Genomic DNA, 19462 nt, shown 5'->3' on the forward strand with positions numbered 1-19462 from the left:
AGTGGTGATTAAACACATCCTCCCTCCCTCCACTGCCCCCTACAGGCTGCCGAGGTCATCGTCGCCGAGGGTGTCCGTCTGTGGCTGCCACATCAGCTCCTCTGCAGCCCGGGCCCGCAGCCCGAGCCCACAGCCCGGCTGCAGCGTTGAGCTACCTGCGGGAAGGTGATGCAGCCCACTCGTCAGGTGAGCATCAAAACCCCAAGAAGGCTTCGATGCATCCCTGATACAATGACCCAGAGGTGAGAGGAGCTGCTCTTTCCCAGGAGATGGTGAATGCACCGCTCCTTCCCTCGGTGGAGGGCCAGGTGGAGAATCTGTGTTATTTTTTTCTTTTGGTTCCACCACTCACCCAAGTGGCAGCGGTACCCTAATTTTCATAGAGAGAGCTCACATAGAGTCACGTAGCTCACAGCTGAATCATAATGGATGCAGACTTACCACCTCCTCATGTTCAGGTCAGTGTGGCGCATTCAGAGGATGTGCGGCTTCCTCAACCATCACAGGCTGGTTCCCGTGTGAGTCAGGGCCTTTTTTGCTGTGAGGCAATAGTGGTACCCACTAAGCCATTATGTCCCGCTGTTCATCAGAATATGTTTTACTGATAACAAATATTAGAAATGCCATGGCAACGTAATCACTGTGGTATTGGGTATTGTGTGTGGTAATATAACATTTTTTTATCTTTGATACGAACGTAGGCCAGGCAAGCTTTGTATGGCCCTTAGAGAACCTGGAATATGTTTTGGAGTGTGTAAATCATACTTTTTTTTAAGATTGTTTATATGGAAATGGTGCATAAAGAACTTATTCAGCCGCATAAGGGTGCATTTTGGGGTGAACTATTCCTTTAAGTCTTGCAGACGTGCTGTCTCTATCAGAGCAGAGTTTGTGCTTGTAGGAGAGAGATGACCTTTGGGACAAGGGCAGATTGACTGAGCCTGACAGGACGGAGACAGTCTGTAACATTATTGAGCTAAAAGTCAGCTCAAAGTCTACAGTGATAAGATCATTTAATTGAAAAGGGTCTCTAAAATCTGACTTTGTCCTTTCATGAATAGGGAATAGGCATTTCATTAGAATAATTGGGAATATTGTTGTCAGTTAAAGGTGAAGTGTGTAATTTCTTTGCCACTGGAGGCACCAAAAAGAATTCCAAACATATCATTTTTTTTTACATTTTCTTAAGAAAAACGTGAAGATGCACAATGCTAGGATGGTATTTGCTAGGATGTGCCAGAGTGTGTTATGGCAAAGTCATGTTCTTGTTTTTTCCCCCCACATGCTTAGTATAGTAATAGCCATGTGATTTGAGCTATCATTCACAACCAGAATGAGTTATGCATATTTGAATGAGTCATGCAACTTATAATACCTACTTATAATAACTGTAAATAGTGATGCTTGCAATAGCAAACAACACTAATGATAGTCTCCAAACAATTGTCTTGAACACTCATAATGCAAAATGTCCAGGTTGCATTCACTTTAAAATATTCACATGTGTCACGTTCTTTGAATATGCACAGTCGTGAATGAGATTTTATGTGTACTGCAAAGGGAAAGATCTTTAGTGAATAACAGCTTGACTGTTTTTACACAAAGTTATTTAGTTTTACAAGAATTGAAAATAGTGCACAAGTCTATGGATTTTGTGTGTGTGTGTGTGTGTGTGTGCGTGCGTGTGTGTGTGTGTGTGTGTGTGTGTGTGTGTGTTTTGGTGCTTTAAAGACAGTTACTATCCACCTTTGCTGTATAGAAAACAACAACCTTGACGTTTGTGACATAAATAGTCATAGGATTGAAAAAGACGGTTTTCATTTTTGGGTGAACTGTCACTTTAAGGATTGAATTAGTTTGTATTTTTAATAGAATTAACTTTTAAAACCAGAAAATAGTATATAATATAGCATATGGTACAGTGTTATTTTAGTATCATTGAGATACTTCTGTAGTTTTTATTAATATTTTGAATGCATTTGCATTTTTATATTTTCTGTTTTAATTTTAAAGTTTTAGTCATTTTGTTGTGTGTTTGTAATTTTTACAGGTGTCTTTGTAAATATGTCTGTATAGTTTTTATAGCTTTTTATTTAAATTGAGCTATTTTAGTACATCAAGGCCTTGTTTCACAGACAGGAATTAGATTAAGCCAGGATTAGGCCTTAGTTAAATTAAGACATTTAAGTAGCTTTTATAAACATGCCTTAGAAAAAAGAAGAAAAAAAAACATTGTTTGTGTGCATCTTGAGACAAGTTGCTTTCAGTTAAGACAGCTCAAATATGCATTTTTGTCTGGGACTAGACTTCAGCCTTATCAGTGAAACCGGGCACAAATCAATCTAAATGCAAAAGAAAGTACAAGATTTGCTATATTTCATTTTATTTCAGTTAATGTTTAAGTAATGGAAATGATTTGTGGTTTTAGTTTTAGTTAACTATAATAACCCTGACAGTATAGTAATGATTTTTCACGAGTGAGTTTATTTGTATTACATTTAATTCCTAATTCTATTCTTACAATATTCTTGAATGCCTTTCCCTACATGCTGAAGACGTACGATGAACCAGCCAGTCAATTTTCGGCTCTCAGCCTCTGTAATGTCTGCTCTTTGCACACACGCCGTCTATTCTTCTCAGGTTCTTCCCTGATGTGACCTGCCACAGTAAAACAAGCATCCCACACCCGTGGCAGCGACCACCATCCTCAAAGCCTCCCACTGGCCACTCGCTGCGCTGCTGTGTGACACGACAGCCCCACCCTTACACTGCAACCGCTGCTCGCCTGCCATTGGCTGGCCAGAAGGCATGGGCTAGAATATATGTGGCCAACCTTGAAGTACTAAACTAGGGCACTGAGAGGGTTAGAATGCTAGAATGAGGGGAGGAGAGAGAGGGAAATGTTGAGGGAGTGGTGGGAAGGCGGGGTTGGGGGGGACAAGAACAGAACAGGGCTGTGTGCTTTGTGTTTTCCCCAGTTTCAGCACACAGCACACTTTAGCAACATTACAGGGCAATAACCGAATGGCTGTGATATATACAGATCATCTGCATCTGAGTGCTGTTCATTTATCATCTTGGAAAGATGGAAATTTTAACCAAAAATATATTTTGAACTGAATTATCTTAAATGTTGTGAGTGCAGCCCAAATGGGGTTCGCGAGAAAATCTGCTAATGATTAATTATATCAAATGTACAATTAAAATAAATATATGGGGCTGTGCCATAATGTGCCAAATTTAAAAGCCTGAGGATTTAAAATCTCGATGGCTTGAACTTTTGGAAGTGAAGAATTTAAGATATAAATATTAATATTGTAACTTGTAATGAAAAATATAATCATTACAATTATTATCAAATATTAATTTTTCATTTTATGATGTGATTGTAATTAACAACAGACATATATTTCTGTCTTCATTTTTATAATTAGAGTTAAAACATTATTATTATTGATAAAAAATGATGATGATGATGATAATTAATAGGCCTACATAATAATATGTCTGAAGGGTTTGTCCAACAAAAAAGTTTGGGAACCCCTGGTTTAGTAAAATAATACTGTATCCCAAATAAATAAAAATTGTGAAAGGAATTACTTCTGGTTAAATTGTTAAACTGCATACATTGCAAATCCTGTGCATTACACTTTGGGATACAGTATTTTGGTGTATGTCAAGACGGTTCACTCCAATTTCAATGAATGGGAGCAACCGCAGCACGCAATAGTAAAAGGAAGCCCCGCCTTCTAAATGAAATAGCCAATCGGCAATTGGTAACGTCATCACATCACTACCAGATGCTGGTAGACGCTCCAGGTCCTGTAGAAACTCAACATGTCGAAAGAGTCCTGCAACCACTGGCTGGACCAAGCTGAAATATACGCTTTTTTTTCAGCATATCAGATTTTATTGCTGATTTGAAATATAGTGTTGAAGTGCTAGACGTTTTCGAGATTTCAGTACATAGGAGTCTTGCATGACCAAAACAGCTGCCTGGAGGCGATGAGAGAAACAGACTTTTGAAAGGGATTTTGGTGGTGTGTTCTGTTGAATACTTCACATTTTGTCAAAAACTATAGGTCATCCAGGTATTCGGCGCATACAGAAAATTCACAAACAGTGCATAATGTTGAAATAGCAATAGTACGTTAATATGCTAATACACTTTTTGTTTATGAAGGTACCTCAGGTTTCAGCATGACTTCCAAATCAAATTTGGAGTACAATGCAATACTTTTATCTCTTGGTAGAGATAAGACATGGTTTCACTAAAGTTAATTTACTTATTTTGATTTACTTTACAGCCATTTTTATTTGTTCTAAAAAAGTTCCAAATGATACATCTATGCTGCTGCCAGTAATTGACGATATCAAGGCATACCCAGACAGCAACATAGTGTCGTCATTGTTGGGCCGACACTAAGTTGCTGTCTGGGTAGTAAACAGGTTCAGGGCTTGACATTAACACCCGCCTGTCACGTTGACGGGTGAGGAAAAAGACAATGCTAAGCGAAGTACAAAAATAACAAAGGTTTATTTACAAGAGGTAACTCCAAACAAAACATGTAACAGTGTGCTGGTGCACAAACAATAACCGAACAAGACATGAGTGAGGAGGGGAACTAAATACAGACACAGATGAACACAAGACAGGTGATGCAGATGATGATAACGATGAACAGGTGGGTAATTGAGGGAGTGAGTTCAGGTGTGGAGACAAGGAGGATTCTGGGAACTGTAGTGAACAGGACGATGACAGACGGTGAATGTGACACCGCCAACCCGCCAAATGCGTGTGTATTTCAGCAGTGGCGTGTAACACTGTCACTCATACTAGTCACTTTGAATTTAATATATATAATGTATCAATTTTTCAATTATAGTCTTTTAAAAAGGCATCTGAATTAATAAACTAAGTGCAATGTAGTGTTGTCAAAAATATAAATTTTTCGATACATATCGATACTGAAATATCTGAAACGCTTCCAATACTCATTTTCTGCAGAACAGATCCACAAAACCAGCTGCAAGTTTTCTCTCTCTCTCATCTCTCCGACAGCGAGTTACTCACAAACCCGCCTCCTCTCACTCGTTTCATTCGCTCCGGATGAATATCACATGAATATGTTACAGGGCTTGAATTTCGGTGTGGGATTGCGTGTATTGTGCATAAATTTAACTCATTCCCACAGATTTTCTGCTCACACCCAAAGTGCGGCACATAAAGCCGCTTCTCAGCAGTAAATTTAGTTATTTTTCACTGCTTATTGCACTTAAACAGTCAAATACACATAAAATAATATCAAAATGCCGGTCTTGGCGAGTGTTCACGTAAACACAGTCGGTTATGTTTTAAGTGAAAGTAAACAGTTGAGAAAGAACAGTATGGATCTGTGTGTTTGGTCTTAAAGTGACAGCAGCCTAATAAACCTACTGCCAAATTACGAGATAATATTAAAAATATCTATATGTCAGTTTTCCCCCATGGTATCGATGTCAAAATTGTGGCCAGTGAAAATTGGGAACTTTGGGAAACCTCTAGCCACAGTGGCTGGTGGGCAAAACTGTTATTGTCAAGCCCAGGACAAGTTGTCAAATGTGCCTCTTTCAGAGCCACTTCCCAGATCAAAGTGACTGCTATAGTGATCATCACTTAATGTGGTTTCACCAATTACAAAATGTTCCTGGATCAACATCTTTGTTGATACTGGAGCAACATTCCAATCAACCTATCAGATTTGAGGGACAAGTTAACAGTTTATGTCAAGTTTAGGTTTACAACCAGGGTTAGGTGCTTCTACGTCAGTGTTATTCACTATCATTTCCCTCTGATTTTACTGATAAGTTAAGGGTAGGGTTAGGTTTAGGGGAGTGGATATGGTTAGGACTATGTTTTTGGACAGGAATGTTGTTCCAGGATCAACAAAAGATGTACAGCATATCGTTTTGTGTTTGACAATTAGATTAAATGACCAGCAAGTGTGTCATTCTGCTCATGAGCAACTGTAAAACAAATAAAATAATAAAGATGAGTCCAATAAAGCTTGTGAATTTGACTGCTCAGCTTCACAACTCAATCCAATACCGGGTTGCAGTGTTGCCTAGTAACGATGGCACACAACTGACCTTATCTCGTGCGGTCATAAAAATGTATGAAGTCCCCCCTATTTTCCTTCCTCGGTTCTCTATTCCCCGTTCTCCATGCACAATCACTCGCACGCAGCCAAGGGCAAAGCACACTATGCATTTTCTTATTCCCTACTACAGCACAGCTATCGTGAGTGTGTGTGTGTGTGTGTGTGTGTGTGTGTGTGTGTGCTTTGCCTGGGAGCTCCCTTGTTTCATTACAGCGTTGTTATCTGAACCAGAACACTGTCTCACAACACACACTGGGTAGGAGGGAAGCAGATCACATGGTTTAAATTTAACACACACACACACACACACACACACACACGTTTCTATATGGGAGAGGGAAAGGGAAATGTCTGAAAGGGAGAGGGCTTATAGAAGAGGCTGTACCTTTATTGGATTGGCCTTGACAGTGATAATTTCGGCAGAATCCATTCAGCCTCCGGGGGGAGGACAGACACCAGCGTTCAATAACACCTGACACTTTCCCATCATCCACCACACTGAGGCTACAATGTAATTCTACTGTGTCTGTTGCAGCATTGCGCCAATTTCTTTGGAATATGATTTTACCTCTAAAGATTGAATAAATGTACAACTCTGAAACTGCAGGCTGCTTTAGGGGACACTGAAGAATATTTATTGATGTTTTCAAAGGCAAGCATCCATATTGCTTTAGCAGATTTGAACAAACCTCCATTTCTAGGTATTAAACTTGGGTGTGTGCCTTTCACATTTCTATGTGGTTAATTAGATTAATATACTAAAATAATTAAATAGTTCATTTTGTTAATCCAGAAGCTATGTTCTTCTAGCCTGGTAATACCAAACTCTGCTACTTCGCTTTGCTTTGTAGACAGAGTCTGGCATGGCATAATTGAAAAGTGTTTTTTTTCTCGCGGGGGGGGGGGCGCTTGTCTGAAGTTTAAAATCATTGGTTACCCATAAGCCAATCACATAACGTTTGGTTATGGCGTGTGTTATGCGCATGCTCAGCCGCATCTAACTTCCACTGTAAACACATGTATGATGCGAAAACAAAACCATCGAGCGAAATACCGGAGTGAACATGGCTGTGAACGACTTTTGCAGATTATGTGAAGTAAATCTACGCATCCACGGTACAATCAGCGTCTACGTCACGGCTCTCAGCCCGCCCTCTGTTCGTTGATTGGCCGGCTGTTTTCAGGCCGGAGGAAAACGGAAAGCTCTGACGCTGTCTCAGACTGAGTACAGAAGCTAAATGAAATTGAGCGGAAGTACGAAGTCTGACGTAGTCAGGCTAATGTTCTTCAGTAAAAACAATCATTATTGAAGGAAAATTTTAGTATTTAGGCATTTATAGTTTACATTTAAGTCATCCAGCAGCCCCCTTGGAAGTTTGTTGAGGCCAAATACCACTCATTTTTTATTTAAAAAAGAAAAAAGTAAGCCTTTATTGTGACGGTATTCACCAAATGTTTTGAATGCGGCTGATTTCGAACAGATGAATCTCCTAAACTGATCCACATTTGGCCGGAAGCTAGTTATTTTACTTTATTAAGTTTAAATACGGATATTTTTCTTACACAAACAAATCGCTTCACTTCAGAAGGCCTTTATTAAACCCCCTGGAGCCGTGTGGAGGACTTTTATCATGGATAGATGGACTTTTATGGACATCAAAACAGAAACAGCAATTCACTGCCATTATAAAGCTTGGAAGATTGTACTCCGATTGTATTTGCCTGAAAGAAGAATGCCATATACACCTAGGATGACTTGAGGGTGAGTAAATCATGGGCTAATTTTCATTTTTGGGTGAACTATCCCTTTAAGTTTATTCCGTGCACTGTCAAGTGCTTCATCAGATTTGTCGTGTTGGCGGTCTTGACAACAATTATATTGTTGTAAATATTGCATCGCGCGCTGTCGGCATCAAGCCTGGTGAAATATAGCCACACTTCTCATCTTTTCCACATCTTTTACATCTATCGGGGTTGGGACGCTTACACCATACAGCCTCACGTGTGAGCCACGTCTCTGGGCGTAACCGCCGTAAACTAGTGCTCACTGTCGTTGACGATATTAACCCCAAAGATATCGAAATTTGGTAACGAATGACAAGACCATTTTTATTACTCAAAGATATTGAGGCAATTCGGTCGGTGCCTAAAATGTATCAAACTCGATACCCAGCCCTACTTATAGTCAACAGAGTGTGTTAAAGGGACCATCAAAATAAAGTGAAACCAAAACGTGTTCTTTCTGTCCTAACTGTGGCAGGGGTTAACAGGGCCATGCTAACCAGAGACACCTAAACCCCTTGGGTCTAACATCTCATCGTTCAACTGTCTATTTTCCTCGTCCTCCATCTTCTTCAAGAGTAAATCGTGTCATGTTAGATTGAGTCAGGTCAAGGTTCAAAGGGATTTTACACACTGTCATCCACGGCGCATCTGTGTCACATGAGGAAAAAACGGATTCGACTGCACTGTGAACGCAGCCAAAAGTGGATTGAACTTTTAATGGCGATTCTAGGCCTTTTCTCCTCTATGTCCTCTAGTTCCTTTTCAAAGGAGCTGGTGATCAACACACCTCGCGGTCATATCACAGAAGGTGTTTGTGATGCCGAGTGCAGGACGTCTCCGGCCCCAGGGGGCACCGTGAGGCAGCGAGGGTGGCAGCAAGACTTCACCACTCGACCTCCCGCTGTCCTGGGAACAGCTGCGGCGCAGTGTGGCGCACCAGCGTCTGTCGGGGCGCAGATGGCGGGCGAGGGTGATACCTCAGAGATGGCAAGCGGGCGATGCCCCTTAAGAGAGCAAGCTGGCAGGTACAGGGACGGTGAGCTTAACCCTGCCAGCGGAGCGGGTCGTCAGCAGTAGTGTAGTAGTGTGTAGTGTGCAGCGATGCTCACTGCAGTACGGACAGTTACACACCGCAACAGACTCGGGTGTGGGAAACCTAGTGTACTGTAGCTGAATGCTGTAGGGTACAAAACAAGCAGAAAGAAAGAAAGAAGGAAGGAAGGAAGGAAGGAAGGAAGGAAGGAAGGAAGGAAGGAAGGAAGGAAGGAAGGAAGGAAGGAAGGAAGGAAGTAAGGAAGAAAGAATGAAAAATAAATCAACTTTTCCTGATGTTTCTCATATGGTTCAGTATGAGAAATCCAAAGAGAAGACAGTACAGAGCTATACAATGAAGGTGGATCACTAATGTGATAAGAAATCTTATGTTTGGTTGTAGACTTTGATATCTTGGCAAGGCCATTTGAGACTTTAAAGTCTCCTAAGGAGACAACTGAGATTACTGGACTCTTTATCAGGATAAGCATGACACTTGTGCAAATGTCTCCATTTGTTCTCCAATGAATCTCTGGTGATTGACTGCAGTCATGGAGAAAAAATAGAAGAAAAGCTGCTTCTTCTTCTTCTTCTTCTTCGTCTTTATTACAGACAGGACTGAAGATGAACCCAGAAGAAAACTGAGATTGATGGTTAATAGGTTATTGGCCTATATTTTTCAATTATAACGTATAGACTCAAATTTGTACTGGATGTTTCTTCTGAACTTCCTTAATGTGGATATCATAGATCTGATCTTAAACTCTTTTTCTTAAAAGATCTTACAAGTTTTATTCCTAAACAATCCCAATCTCATTTGGGTTAAATTACCATGGAAGGAAGTGGAAATAGAGAGAAAAATAGTGACATAATGTGATCTTTGGTTTAAACATATTCTACTTCTTGCACAGTGTTTGTGAATCCAGCTAGCTAGTTTGGTGTAATCAAATAACACATGTCTATTTTGAAGAATTTGACTTGAATTACTGTAATATCAACATTTACTGTACATGACCAGCTGTTCTTCAAAGTAAACTCCTTTAAGAGAAAATGTGTGAAGATTCTCAGATATCAAGGAAAGTTATTTTCTAATCAACTGGATGTGTTTGTTGCTCACAGACTCTTCTTTAAATACATATAGCCAGTGAGAGTTTACCAGTTACTAATGATGAATCTTTAAACAAGCTTTTAGCAGAAACGCTCTGCCTTCAATTTAGCAGTTACGCAAGTAATACACACTGGAGATATAAAACAACATAAAACTAGCTGTAAACATTCAGATGGAAAATGAATACATGCAAAGCGGAGAGAATTTAGAGAAGAAGAAGAAGAGAGGAAATAAGAGAAAGCTCAAGCCCCATTCACTATTACTATATTTTATAAGATTTATCATGTTTAAATAATTTTTCCATTTAGAATTTAGAATTTATTTCTGTTTTATTTATTTAATTGAATTTCTTTATATCTTTATTATATTTTATTATTTTATTTTAGATTATATGCTTTATTTTTTTTACACTGTTAGACTATTTTATTTAACACTATTCTTTTCTAGTTACTTGTAACCATTTCCTGCACTTCTTTGGATATATATGGTAAATATACAGTTCTGTCATGCCAATAAATTCACTAAACTGAAACTAAAAAGTAAACTTTGCTTAGAGCAGGGTGCCCAGACAGCAACATGGTGTCGGCCCAGATCCGGCCCACATCTGGTAGACGACACGTGGATTCCACACGGCCCAGATGTGGGCCGGATCTGGGCCGACACCATGTTGCTGTCTGGGTGGTAAGTTTCTTCTAGTGTTTTGGAAATTCCTCTGCCCACTTTTGGTACTGGATCATTGCTTTAATAACCCACAGCAAAAGCTGCTCCATCACCTGCACACTAAATGGTCCAGGGTGGAAATTAACACTAGAGCAAAATCATGTGGACAGGTCACTCCTACACACATCCCTTCCTTCCCCCTTAATCCCAGATTGTCCAGCTCCTCTTCCCTGCCTGTAATTACACAATATCACCATGCAAGATGCCAACAGATGCACTGCGTCTAAGACAAGCATTATGGACTTAGAGATGCTTCAGTAATTCGGCCTGCAGATTACTCTATTGAACAGGTCTTAGGTCGAGCGGCAGAAATGTACAACAGGTGGTCAGTTTCAGGGTGAACATGGCGTGAGACTGAGGGGGATGTTATAAGAGGAAACGAGCATATGCTGTTAATAACCTTAATTAAATATTAGTTTTTAATATGAAATATTAGGAGACACTCTACGGTAATTGTTAAAGATAAATATGATTAATTGGTCACATGTTTTACTAGTTTACTTGGTTTTCTACTAAAAATATTTAATATTATATATTTTAAATCATTTTATTTTTTATTGTTTTGTATTTTAATAATGATTTTTTTTTTTTTTTCTTCAAGGATTGTGGTGACTACACCAAATATAAAATGCTATAACCCACCATCTTTCCAGACAAAGGTGTTTGAACGTGCTGGGTTAAAATGGCAGTGGCTCTGTGGAGGAAGATGGGTGTTGTCTTGAGGTAAAAGGACGCTGGTGCATTTACCTCTGACTGGTTCTCTGTCTTGCTCCTCAAGGCTTGTTCCAATCAGGGTTCGTGGAAGATTAGGGAGCAATGTTCCAGGAAAGGCGATTTGGACTGTAAACTGTTAGCCTGCTCACTCCGATAATCTCCCTCATTTACCGCACAGCTTGTTAGATGAGGTTAGTCAGGAGTGAGGAGAGGTGTACTGTGCCCTCATCTGACGATCAGCGGTACTGCAAGACAAAGGCCCGAATGCGAGGAGATTTATGAGCATAACTCTGCTCATGTAGCCTATTGTAATATATATACAGGGGCGTCAGATAGTGGGTAATAGTGGAACTGAGTAACAGGGGGGGGGGGGGGGGGGGGGGGGGGGCACAAAGATATATTGATATATATTGGTGTTGTGAGGGGCCCACCCCTTGGTCCTGTGACCGGGGCCAAACTGCTACGCCCCTGTATATATAGATTTATTTTTTAGTTATTTTATTTTTTTTATGACGTGTATGCTCAGGTCCCTTCAAGTTCACAGGGTGTCCTACCATAGGTAGATAGATAGATAGATAGATAGATAGATAGATAGATAGATAGATAGATAGATAGATAGATAGATAGATAGATAGATAGATAGATAGACAGACAGACAGACAGACAGACAGACAGACAGACAGACTGATAGATAGATAGATAGATAGATAGATAGATAGATAGATAGATAGATAGATAGATAGATAGATATTCCTTCAGAAAATACAAATAGTTATCATCAATATGGTGCATATTTTCTCGTTAGACTGAAGATTAAATTTACCCCCCAAAAGATTTCCCCCCTATACTGACTCTCATCTTATCAGATTTATCAGCCTGGCCGCCCACAAATGCTGCCTAGGCAGACAGTAGGCTACACTAACTTTTGAGACACATCCCAGTATACTATAGTGTTTCCCTCTCCAACGCCTCTGGCCCTGGAATGTTTGCGAACGCTCGTCATATCCGTCATGTGCTCTTTCAGGAAGTTATCAATTGAACACATTACACACACATAGCCTACTTTATTTCCCCGCGGCATCTGTCTGGTTCACACACTCTCTGCCGAAGATTATTCCCATAAGTAATAATCAGAATGGAACTTCAGCCGTCAATGACAGAGTTCTGCACTTTGAAGCAAAGCTGAGTGTCTGTCAAGGTGAAGTTTGGCGAGATGCGGCTCTACTACGGTCTCCTGCTACTTTCTCTCTCCTTCTGGACGTCCCATTCAGTGTTTCAAATACCTCTGAAAATATTTGCTGGGAATTTCGACCCGTCTGTGCAGCTGGACCTCAGGCCTTTGCGACAGAATGAAGAGGCAGTGGAGAGCGGACTGTCCCTGGCGTCAGACCCAGCGGGCATCGTCAACTTTCTGGACATGATCAATAATTTAAAAGGAGACTCTGGTAGGGGATATTACATGGAGATGGTCATTGGGACTCCGGGACAAACGGTATGTAGCCTACACATTTTGAAACCTCAATCTTTTTCATGTTTTCCTTTGTACATAAAGTGTCAAAACATTTCAGTTTCCAGTTAGAGCCCTTCGGCATCTGTTTTACATTGTAACTTTTACTGGATTCTCTGTCATAGCCTCTTCAAAAGTATGTAGACATTTAAGTCGCACGAGCAAGATATCAAACCAACCTTTATTTATTTAATAAAGAAATATAAGAAATATAGCACAAGCACACACGTTTCACAACAACAGATGCGCTACATTTTACATATGCTGTTCAAAACTAGGGCAAACAGTGTTTTGACACTTTCTGGAGGTCAAACACTTGTGGAAAATATGTTACTTTAAACTATCCTTGTATCTCTGTAAAGCCGCTTTGGAACAATCTACATTGTTAAAAGCGCTATATAAATGAAGATGACTTGACTTGGAAAATGACCATAGTTGTGGTGAACTGCACCTGTGGTTACTCTGAGAGGAACTGACATCATTTACATCCACATAAACACAACTTGGGACAGGTAAAAGACATTGCAAAAGAAAAGTGAAGTTACAGTAGTTCTAAGAAAAGCATCAGCATGATGTGATATTTTATCATCTAATGAAATGACATTCAGATATTTCTAGGCATGTGTTTTAAACCGTTTTCATGTGGTTTGCCCTTCACAGTCTCGTTCAAAACTCGGCTGATCTCTGATTAGCTGTTACTGTGCTTCAAAAACATCAGATTAGATGGGGTACTGTAGGCCAGGCTGATCTCAGAGCAGTGTTTCAGCCTTTAAGAGCAAATCAGTTCAAGAAGCATGTGATGTGAAAGTCTCTACGAGACGCCTTGGGCGCCAAAGAGCCCTTGATCTTTGTGCTGAGAATAAGTAAGAGCCAACTCACATGGGTTCACATGACAGCGGGCCCCTCCATCGGAGCAGCTGACTCAGATTAGGGCCTGGAGGAGATGCGTGTGTCTGTACAGGCTTTATGGCCAGTCGCAGTTGCCGTTGTCCATTTCTCTTTCTGATCAAAAGTGTTTGGTTAATATTAGATGTGTTGATTGTGAAAGGTTTTAAGTGATCGGACTGTACCGTCTACATCTCACAGCCTTGTTTTCGAACCTGACTATTTTAATCGTTCAATACATTTGATTCTTTGCTAAATTATATTGTTTTTTGAAATATGAAATCTGACCAAATTTGGAAATGTGATTCATTTGTTTTGGGATGATTCATAATTAAAGCACACACACGTAACTGAAGCGACAATTGCATGGATATGTTCTGGATATTAACTGAATGAACTGTACAACAGAAATTGGTAACTATAATTGCATTCCTCTCTTCAGAAAATGAAGCTTGACTGTAAGTGATCATAAATCCTCTCTGGAAATATTGTAATGAAATCTCCAGTGTCATTGAACATCATGTTTATTCTCTCATCTCATCACAAACGAATGAGTGAGGTGAACTGCGAGAGGCCAGGATCTTCCCGCATCCTCTGCGAATATGTAATTAAGGGTACTCATGTTAATTGAGGCGCTCTTTCTAAACGAGCCACTAATTGCGGAATCTGTCGTATGTGCGGAGGCGTCGGACTGGAGTGGCTCACATCTGCTAATTGGTACAAACAGGTAGCAGATGCGTTCCCAGTGACAGAGCGCCTGCCAATTAGCTAAGCCACCTCGATAGGGGTGATTAGAGCCCGCTTCACCAGCAGAGGAGCCATGGGAGCGCAGAGAGGAGGAGCGCAGGGAAGGGGCCCGATTCCTGGAACCAGCGGGAGTATGTGTGTGCCAGGGCCCTGCTGCGGACACACTTAATGTTACCGAAAGAAGCCAGTAGTCATGACGGGAACATTGCCATAGTGAGGAAGTTGTCCTTAAAGGCCCCCTGAAATAAAATAAAAAAAAAAGTTTTTAGTATGAATATGTTAGCCTTAAGGTTATGAAGGTTATAAGCTGGTGTGTTCCAAAACAATGACAAAATTCGCATTTAGGAGATACAAGCATTCAAAACTTAGTCTCTCGGATCACGGGATTTTATGACATCACTGCGGACTTCAGCTTCTCATTACATCTTCTGTCCAATCAAATGCTCTCTAGAATCTAAAGCTCCGCCCCCTATGCTATAAGCACCACCTGGCCAAAGCGACCGTTGACACGTCACGGAGCAATATGGGTTGGAGATGTGTGTTCGGCTGCTCAAACGCTCGAGTTTTATTCTGTTTTCCAACTGTATGTTGGTTAAGAATGAAACGGCTAGAATTTATTCACAGCTCTACTATTGAATCCAACGTATCATCAGCGCTCGGATTCGCTTCCATATCGCTGTCAAGTACGACTTGCAGTCTGTGAGGTAAACTAAACGCTATTGGCTATTTGAAAAGGGGAAGGAGCCATTCAATATGTCCCGCCTTAGCTTCCTGTTTCAGTGGAAATTACGTCAACGCATCAAACAAAGCTGCGCGATCCAAAGCACTTCAGTGGGCCTTTAATGTATCCTCCAGACTTATTAGTTGTAAGGCAAGCACCACTGTTAATACTGAAAGACCCCTGAGTTTTCAAACTATTGTTATGGTATTTATCTCTCCACTGAAGAATGTGATTGCAACCGTGATCGAAACAACGGTTGCACTTTGTGCTGTTTGCCTGAAAACTTGTCCTCAATAATCGTCTTGAGTTAAAGCTGGTAAGGAATGAGGAATTACACACAATAACGGGCAACTCTGATCAAGTTTCGGCTTACTTAGGCTTAACTTAGGTCTAGTTAAACAGAAGACGATTGTTCCTCTTGAATTTCTTTCACACCCTACACAAACAGAGGCTATGCTCAGAAAAACAAAAACGTATTTCATTCTATTTCTGAAGTACTTTACTAAGCAAATACAAAGCAGACACATTATTGGCCAATGCTTGTTCTTATCAGTTTACTTACTAATGTGAAACTATGTGGACTAATGTGCATCCTGTGACAAAACATTGGCACTGACGAGGTTTGTCAAGGGAAGCGGAGGGGAGTGGCTCAGACTCTGTTGAATGACAAAATAACCATATAAAATTCATACACTACAACGGTTAAGTGTATAGTGCATCATTTAGGACACAACTGTTTTTTTGTTTTTTTCAAACTATGTGTATAATTTCCCATATTACAGTAGACAGTATGCAGTACAGTAGTATTGTATTTCAAACATAGCCGGGGCCTTTCATTCTCACTTATTCCTCCTCCTCAGAATAGATCTAAAAATCATTACTTAATAACAACTGAAGATTTTCCATAATGTTTAATTCAAACACGGCATTAAAATGCGTTCCTAGGTTCAAGAGTTTAAGTGTTTTTAAATAAGCTGTTAGGATCCGTGCAGTGGAGCAGATCTGTGTGTATATTATGATGGCGTTAACGATGAGGAATGCCCATAATGGCCTCTTTGGCAACTGGGTGAGATGGCACAGCTCTGTTATCTCATTAGTTCCCCCTCGTTGAACCAGCGCTCCAACAACATTATTCCAACTGCTGTGACCGCCTCGCAAGCGCCTGGCTAACAGGAACATGTGTGGAGAGGCTAAATTGGAGGGCTCTGTGCCAGCAGGGTTTGATGGTTTTTAGGTGGTTGACATTTGAAGCACAAAGATTTAATATAAACTAAAACAATACAAGATAGTTGTTTGTACAGCTTTCGGTACTCTGTAAATGTGTGATCTTTTTTTTAAAGATTTGTAAGATTTGTAAAAAATGAAGATACATAGATGGTGTGTTCGGAAGTTCGGAAGGAAGGATGGATGGATCCCAGACTAATTTGTAATCTAGACTACTCAAATCAAGCATTTGTTTATTTTAAAATCAATTCTTAAATGTTTTTGTTGTTTAGATAGAAAACCATTCTGATATAATGTCATATATAATATTATTGTTAAAAGTTTATGCAAATTTATTATATATATATATTACGCATATCCAATATTTCCAGAAACTCTTATAACGTTAATTCTGATCAACTACTAAAATATTTTTACTTGGTGACATCAGATTTGGGATTATCAATTGATTAAAAACTTTGGTCAAAATAAAAATTGTGTGATATAGTAATTAATCAAACTAATCACAATTAATATCAATATTAGCTGAGAAAGGCTCCCAAATAAAGATAATTCAAAGACACTGCATTATTGTGGCTGACTACGAAGCCACATTTTATTATCCACACTACTATAACACTACATCTTTACATGTGACAAATCTGTATCCAAGCCCAGCTAATCTTTACAAAAATATATATCCACTTTTCCAAAACAATGAGGAAAAAAGTGTTGTTGTCTGAGACCAAGATTGAACTTTTTGACTGAAATTGTAAAAGTTATGTTTGGTGCAAAAACAACACAGCACATCAGCAAAAGAACACCATACAAATGGTGAAGCATGGTGATATGGCAGCATCATGCTTCGGGGCTGCTTTCAACTGGAACTGGGGGATTTAGTGAAGGTGGAGGGAATCAGTTGATTTCAGTGATTTCAGAATCAGTTGGGAGAAAACTGAAAATGAAGAGAACTTTTATTTTTCAGCATGACAGCGATCCAAAACACATCTAAATCAACAAAAGAATGGCTTCAGCAAAGAAAGAAATGGCCTCCCAGACAGCAACATAGTGTCGGCCCAGATCCGGCCCACATCTGGTACACATGGATTCCACACGGCCCAGATGTGGGCCGACACTATGTTGCTGTCTTGGTTAGCCAGAGCCCAGACCTAAATCCCATAGAAAATCTGTGGGGGAACTTGAATAGGGCCGTGCACAGGAGATTCCCTCACAATTTGACTGATCTGGAACATTTTTGCAAAGAAGAGTAGGAAAATATAGTCAAATCAAGTCAAGTCACCTTTATTTATATAGCGCTTTTTACAATACAGATTGTATCAAAGCAGCTTCACAGTGATAACATGAAAATAATACAACAAAGTTTGTTTCTAGAAGAAAATTGCGTCATCGTCCACCTTAAGTAAGGCAGATCAATAATATTGTTGAATATTAAATGTCCCCAACTAAGCAAGCCAAAAGCCAAGGCAACAGTGGCAAGGAACCAAAACTCCATCAGGTGACAGAATGGAGAAAAAACTTCATTGTGACGTATTTCCAAGTGAAACGGAGTATTGAATAGAGGGCGGGGGGTTATTTTAGCTCACCTCCTCTCCATCCCTCGCTCATAGCAGACTGATGGTTGGAGGGGAGTAGTTGAAAATGAAAATTCTATCATTGTTTACTCACCCTCAAGTTGTTCCAAACCTGTATGAGTTTCTTTGTTCTGCTGAACACAAAGGAAGATATTTGGAAGAATGTTTGTATATTTTTTTCCTACTATGGAAGTCAATGGGGACCGAGATCTGTTGATTACAAACATTCTTCCAAATATCTTCCTTTGTGTTCAGCAGAACAAAGAAACTCATACAGGTTTGGAACAACTTGAGGGTGAGTAAATGATGACAGAATTTTCATTTTTGGGTGAACTATCCCTTTAAACATCAAAAGTTCTGATATGATTTACATTTTTCACAAAAAAACAAACAAACAAAAAAACGCTGTTGGTTGTTAAAAGGGGTGTGTAGACTTTTTATATCCACTGTAAACATGCAAAAAGTAGCTCAACATTTTTTTTATTTTTTTTATTTCCATATATTTGAACACTATATGGCCAAAAGGATCGACCCCCCTTCTAATTAATGGGTTTGGTTATTTCAGTAGTCATTTCTCTAAGGACAAATCTTAATGCTACGCGATACAATGGCATTCTAGAGAACTGTGTGACTTCACACAACAGCAGGGAAGGTCCCTTTTTTATTCCAGCATGGCAATAATCCTGTGAACATGAGTCTGGCAGAACATGACTGCCTGCGAAAAAAGCAGACAAGAACCCCACTTAACACATTCAGTATCAAGTGGAATGGGAGCATATCCCTGCATGTTCCAACATTTAGTGGAAGATCTTTCCAGGAGCGTATAAGCTGTTAAAGCTCTTGATGAACCCGGTAACTCTCATATGATATGGGATGTGATGTAACAATCCTTAAAGAACTTTTCACATGGAGATAACTCCATCCACAAGAATTATATCGCTAGCAAAGTAGTCCCACTTGAAAAAACAAATAAATTAGACATTACAGCTCAACAGTTTTTAACAAAAAGAAGCTGTACATTTCTGCTTAACAAAAAAGCATTCCATTAAAAGTACATTTATTTATTAGTTTTTTTTCTTTTACATTACATTTAGGCACTTTTATCCAAAGTGACATACACTGCATTCAAGATAAACATTTACATTTAATCGGTTCTTTACTAGCCGAGTGATGTTTATTTTCTGTGTTAATCAACAGCATGTTACAGATAAGAAGTTATGTTTAATACGGAGTATTCCTCTGAAATGTCATTATTACCAAGTAATGCATAAAAAATTAGTGTAACATCATTGTTTTCTGTCATTGCAG

The 19462-nt window shown here is 39.7% G+C and overlaps 1 protein-coding gene across 2 annotated transcripts in view; it reads left to right on the forward strand.

The window, feature by feature from the left end:
• The window catches only part of bace2 (beta-secretase 2), a 38700-nt gene that overhangs the window by 7713 nt on the left and 11525 nt on the right, over positions 1 to 19462 (forward strand). The window contains exon 1 of one of the 2 annotated variants that reach the window (XM_084126797.1): positions 12517 to 12991. The exons of the other annotated variant lie outside the window; for it this stretch is intronic. Coding sequence (XP_083982923.1) covers positions 12713 to 12991 — 279 coding nt within the window. The 5' untranslated portion in view covers positions 12517 to 12712. Of the gene's footprint in view, positions 1 to 12516; positions 12992 to 19462 lie in introns of those variants that run through there. 2 annotated transcript variants of the gene reach the window in all.

Source organism: Abramis brama (assembly GCF_963993115.1).
Source record: "Abramis brama genome assembly, chromosome: 10".
NCBI classification, from domain to species: domain Eukaryota; kingdom Metazoa; phylum Chordata; class Actinopteri; order Cypriniformes; family Leuciscidae; genus Abramis; species Abramis brama.